General features: G+C 44.4%; 1 protein-coding gene across 2 annotated transcripts in view; it reads right to left on the bottom strand.

Moving 5' to 3' along the window:
* Positions 1-6,167, bottom strand: part of wnt6b (wingless-type MMTV integration site family, member 6b) — a 38,389-nt gene extending 32,222 nt beyond the window's left edge. For both annotated transcript variants that reach the window (XR_004612516.1, XM_034574355.1), the window contains exon 1: positions 5,302-6,167. Coding sequence is in view for 1 of the 2 variants with exons in the window: in XM_034574355.1 (XP_034430246.1) it covers positions 5,302-5,384 (83 nt within the window). In the remaining variant the exon portion in view is untranslated. The remainder of the gene's footprint in view (positions 1-5,301) is intronic.
* Between the last annotated feature and the right edge of the window lie 227 nt (positions 6,168-6,394).

A 6,394-nucleotide genomic window follows, 5' to 3' on the forward strand; every position in this document is an offset into this window, starting at 1 on the left:
GTGAATTTCATCCCTCCTTAATCCCTCAAGTATGCCGGAGATGAAGACAGTCACGACAAGCGCGAGTCTGAGACGCCAGCGTGCGAGAGAGAAAAAGAAAAAGGATCAAATGGAGACAGCTCGGGAGAGATGGAGAAAAAATGAGTGGGTGGGGGGAGGTTTGAATGTGCGATAGGGAGAAATAATGAGATACAAAGAGATAAGCAAGGTGATGATGAAATGGGGAAGAAAATAAAAACATATGTAAAATGTGTCTCCACTGCCAAACTCATTTCGGAGATGGATGGGAACAAATTTAGGATCCTTGCCACGCGGCGTCCCTGTGCGGAGAGCGTGGGGGGGTCAGAGTGTCATCAACAACAGCTCCTCTGTTTCCCTGACCCCGCAGCCCGGGACACGTTGATCACTTTCAAACATGTCCTGTTGTGTTTCGTCGTGTAGAACAAGGGGGTTTAAGTGCAATGGAATTCTGTTGCAATAAAACATTTCACAACTCATAATTCGCAGCGCACCCAATTTAAACAGTGGCAATAAAGTGTGACCAGCAGGAAACCGACGCTAAACCAATTTCACATAAGAAAACCATCCAGAGTTTGTTCCGTTGTAATAACAGCGACACACCCAACGGCACTGGCGGCCAAAAGATGAAAACTGTTTTATATCAACAGACGTGTGCATGAGACAAGGAGGGGTTTGAAAGGTGCAGGGATGAGCTCAGCACTCGATATGTAATGTGGAGAAAACGAGTTGTTACGAAGGCTGGTGTGAGGGAAAACAGTAGCCTGCATCGTACATGGAACTGAATACTTAGTAACTTAGTTACTGAAGCAAAGGGGGAGTTGCAACCTGTCGTTTTTATCTAAAGTTTTTGATTTTATTTTAAATGTACAATATTTAACGTTGGCCGCGAGGGGTCCCTCAATTGGAATAGACCCGGTGTGATGATGTCATGAAGGAGTGTGGGATCATGGGAGTTGTTGTCTTTAACACCATTGCCAATGAAAATCTAAAGGGGGTTCACACAGATTAGCTAATATATATTTAAGTTTTATTCACGTTACGAACCATTGCAAGTGACCAGTACAAACAGTGGAGGGAGAAAACAGCCGACTGACTAAATAGCTAGCAATGTTAAGCAGAGACAATCAAAGCCAACGGTAAAGAGGATATGATGCAAATAAAAGGCAAACCAAAAAGAAACTTCCTGTTACCTTGAATAAAATTGTGGATAATGTAAGTATGCAAGTCATTAAAATATATACACTTAGGCATTTTAATCTATTTTATCTTTAAGATGAACTTAAAAACACTATTTAAAAGTTTAGAAAGTTGTGGTACATAAGCTACTGAAAGAGATTTCAGATTTACCCCTGATCTGATCTGATTGACCTCACCACCTCCGGAGAGAGTCACAACGGAAGTAGCAGAAACCAGTGAACACTTGCAACAGTCCGCTCCAGGCTCTTCAGGCTCAGAGATGCTTGCTACTGCCTTTAGAGCTGATGTCTGTCAGTAAGTTTGTCAGTAAGTTTGTAAAAGTTGAAAGATGTAGATTAGATTAAGGTTGTCGTGCCAATGACAGGAAATTGAAGGGTCATTTTCGCTGTTGGGTATTTTTTATATCAATACAACAAAAATATATGTGGCCGTACATTTTTAAATGTTTTGTGTACCATGGACAAAAAAAACTATTTCAGCTGGAACTAAATCAAGCATGAGCCTTTGGAATGAATCATTTGTCCTGTTGTTTGATGGGAATCTTTGCTTACTCACTGTTGAAGGCCGCATGACAAATGAGAACAGCTAAAACAAAACTGAACGTTTCTGATTTCTTTTGAATTACATGAGCCATAAGAAAAACAGGAAAAGACTCAAAACTCCAGACAGCAGCAGCAATACTTTACGTAGAAATCCTCCAGGACCATAATATTGAAAGTTATCATAAAGCCATGTTACTTTGCCAGTTCTTCCTTTATATGAGATATTTCTTTGATTATTTCTTGCTCTCTGCCCTTTATATATTTGGCACAGTAATTATTTGTAGCGTCAATGTCTACAAAGTTGCACGATTGCACAAAATACACACATACACACACAAACACATTTAATTTAGTTCCCTACCTGGTGCCAAACCCACATCGTTGCCATTTAATCTTTATCTGTGCCCATCTCCCTGGACCTGATTAAACATCTAGCTTTTCAGACTCGGAGTGGAGCGGACAAGATAAGATCTGTTACAGCGAAACCCTCCTCTGGTGATGATGGCAGTGAGCGTGTGCATGTGTACATATACGTTTCCCTCCGTGTGCGACTGAACGTGTGCTTCTTTTTTTTAAAACATCTCTGAGTGCATGTTGAACAGATTAACCAGCATCCATGGATCAAGATGTATTTGTACTGACATACACATAAACACACAAAGGAGCGAACTTCAGCACAGAGACACACTCTGGGTTTGTGTGCGTGTGTGTGTGTGTGTGTGTGTGTGTGTGTGTGTGTGTGTGTGTGTGTGTGTGTGTGTGTGTGTGTGTGTGTGCACCTGTGGGCCTGTGACACGCTCCAGACAGGCTGTGCGCCAAACTGGGGCTCTGTGACACACACACACACACACACACATACACAAAGTGCGGTTGGCCCTGCTAAGCACTGCAGTCAAAACCAGTATAAGAGAGCAAAGGCATTCCTCACTCCTCGGAGTCTGTGCTCTCTGCTCTCAGGCCAAATGATTAGAGCGCTCTAATCAGCAGAGGCTCTGAAAGGACAGCTATCTCCCCGCATTTCATCTCTTCCACTTTCTGCCCCTCTCTCTCTCTCTTCCTTCAGCGACAACCTATCTGCAATGATAGGTATTTTCCCTCAAAAGACAAGTAGGACTAAAGACAGGCAGAGATAGAGACATTCAAGAGGAGCGAGCATGAGACTGAGGAGGAGAGATGTACGCTGGTATGTCCAGCAGCTTTCAACAGAGAGCATCATTGTCCTGGCAGACATGGGAGCAACCCGCAGGTGTGGTTGCTGTTGTGTGTGCGTGAGAGAGCGCGCGCATGGATGTGTGCGCTTGGGTGTCTGGGCGAGCGAGCGGGTATAAGCCAGCAAGTGAGTGAGTGAAAGAAGATGAGCACGTATGCCAATGGGGATAAAAAAGAAAAGTCGATGATTTCTGAATCTCTTCATGCATCGTAAAAATAAAAGTCCTGTAGTGTGTGCTGCCAAAGCAATAGTGATATTACAGAATGGGAATTGTTCTCTCAAATAAGCTCATATACAAGTTAAGCTCCATAAACTATGAAAAAGTAAAGTTTTCTTTACCCTCTTTTCTGATTGTTCTTATTCTATATGAATATAAAAAGCTAATCAAGGTATAAGGTTCATACAAATTCAGTGCTTTACATTTATTGTATTTATTTTGAACATTTGTTATTAAAGATCCCTTTTTTTTTCACTTACATGCTTTTATGGAAATGTTTTCAAATGAAAAACCGAACCTGTTGTTTTTTTTTATCATAAATTATAATTTCAGTTGGTTTAAACTCTATCAGCACAACACGACAGGGTTTTTAACAGATTTAGTCAAATTGAATGAGTGTTTGACGGCAGGGTAATAAAACAGTGATCCCTCTGGGGAAAGAGTTTTTCTCTCTCTCCCTCCGCAGCCGGGTGGAAGCACAACTCAGCAACAGATCATCGCCCTCTGGTTAATTTGATTTAGTTCGTCCATTTGAAAATGCTTCTTCTTCTCCCCGTTGGCTCATCGTCCACACTGCTCCTAGTGTTTTTCACAACACATACGGGATCCTCGTATAAAAAAAAATGCTCTCCGGTGCGGATACATCTGAAAACAACTGCCTTGCATTTTTTGGGTGGACGGGAAAAACAAGTTTTTGGACAGTGATGACATAACAGACACAGACAGGCAGTAACGTTAACTGACCCATCAGTAATTTCTCGTTTTAAAGGTCAATATGCATAATCTCACAGTACAATCATTGTCTGGTATCCATGAGAATTTATTCAACGACTTTGCAATAACCAAATTGGGATGTGATCAGTGTTGGAGTTTGTAGCGTTTTTAAGCCGAGATCACACAAAGAGAGAGGATCAACCAGCGGAGACTCAGCAGAGTAACCAGGCTGTGTGTCCCTCTCTCAAACAGATGTGGAGAGACATCATCTGAAGCTGCCAGTTCATCTCCCAGTCATACAAGGACGCACTGTAGAGTCGACTGTGACACTGCATCCCACATTGACCTTGACTGGGCTGCGAATGAACAGTGGGAGGATTCGCCGGGGGAAAAAAAACAAAGCTTCACATTCAAACACTGCCACTTTGCAGAAAAAGTGTGTGTGCGCGTGCGTGTGTGCGTGTGTGCGTGTGTGTGTGTGTGTGTGTGTGTGTGTGTGTGTGTGTGTGTAAGGGAGAGAGAGAGAGAAAGAGAGAGAGAAAGATGAGGACAGAAACACTGGATGTTGTCTAATGAAACACTGCACATGAGACAACGAAAGCACTTCACAGACAGACAGACAGACAGAGACCCACATGTTATCAGCAGATCTGCATGGTCTGTCTGTCTGTCTGTCTGTCTGTCTGTCTGTCCGACTGTCACACACACCTTGCAGAGCTGAGCCTATATGGATTGTTTTATGATGACATATCCACTGCGCCTAGAGGGCCACCTGACATTCCTCACTCTGAACTCCCCCCACCCCCCACCACACACACACACACACACACACACACACACACACACACACACACACACACACACACACACACACACCATCAACACCATCTCCCTCTCCTCTCCGTATTACTGCAGGCGATGAGCAGCAGACACCTCTCTCTCTCTCTCTCTCCTTCTCTCCTCTGTATTTCTCTGTCTCCTTCTCCTCTGTCCTATTTCAGGCTGTTCTTCCAACACCTTACCCCTCATAATGATGCAGCATAATAATGAACTGCTTCACACTGCAATTACACCCACATCATCCAATCCAACTGTGACCTGTGGGGGAATATTTCAATGGCATCCATGGGTCCAGGCCTCTTGCATTTTGTTATCAATTATGAGTTAATTATAGGTTAAAGGAATATTTACAATTTGTTTAACTATTTAATTCAATATTAGGGGGGAAATATTAATAGTATTAGTATTTAGGTGAAAACCCGGTGCTGTGAATAGAAAACATCATTACGCACCATGTTTACGCGCAGGAATGAAATAAAACTAAGTGGTCTGAGATCATTTAAAAATCCAAGTTTGACAGGAGAGCCTCAACACACGTGGTGAACATGCGGGACACTTACCACCACAGTCCGATGATGTTGACCGGACAGAGCAGGATGAAGAACAGGGCCAGCTGGATCCGCGATAGGCGAATAACAGTCATGTTGAGCGCTGCAAATCCTCAATGAGATTCCCCAGCAAAAAGTTTGAAGTGACTCAGCTCAGCCAACAGAGAGTTGGGTCACATCTGAATTACATAGGAGGCTCTTGTTTTGCGGCGGTACGACTCAGCAAAATGTCACTGGAAGCGCAAACAAGGTTCATCATCCAACTTCTCGTCTGTCCGGCGCATCTTAACGCGCAGCAAAGTCGGCGAGGAGGCTGCAGAAGAGACGTCCACTTTCAAAAGGTGTGGTTAACCTCCTCATTGTCGTTGTGCTGTAATCTGTCGCGGTATTTTACATGTTTCCACCGGCGGTCAGAGGAGGAGAGAGAGAAGTGCCAAAGCAGGAAAGTTCTTTGAGGGCGAAAAAAGCGCACGGAACGACTCTGGCTGTGAGGACACCCGGACCCTCTTCTCTGTTTTTAAACAATGAAATGACATAAAAGACTAAGAAGAAGAGCACCGATGCTTCCCAAATACATAAAGGAAACCGTGGTGTGTGTGTGTGGTGCTGTTGGATTTTGCTCCTTCTCTGCGCACTCCGAAGTGACGCACGGATGAACTTTGCTGGAGAGGCGGTCTGCGGTGCGCGCCGGCTGCAGGTAGGTGTCTGCAGTGTGCCACCAGTCTGTGGGCCGATGTGTTTTCTTTGGATGATAATGGGAGGGAAAAAATGCGCTCCTCTTCCTCTTCCACCTTGGTGTGACGTCGCTCCGGGCGCAGCGAAATCCTCGCTGTCACTCATGAGGGGAGAGAGAGAAAGAAACCGCAATTAGCTGCAGGAGGACCCGGCGCAGAGCTGAGAGCAGAGAGAGGGTAAACACCCACACCCCCACACACACCCCCCCACACACACACACACACACACACACACACACACACACACACACACACAGAGAGAGAGAGAGAGAGAGAGAGAGAGAGAGAGAGAGAGAGAGAGAGAGAGAGAGAGAGAGAGAGACTGTGCCATACAGTGTGTTTATGGTGGACCCGAAATAAGAGCTTATGGA

This window comes from Hippoglossus hippoglossus, chromosome 21, assembly GCF_009819705.1.
Source record: "Hippoglossus hippoglossus isolate fHipHip1 chromosome 21, fHipHip1.pri, whole genome shotgun sequence".
Lineage (NCBI taxonomy): Eukaryota > Metazoa > Chordata > Actinopteri > Pleuronectiformes > Pleuronectidae > Hippoglossus > Hippoglossus hippoglossus.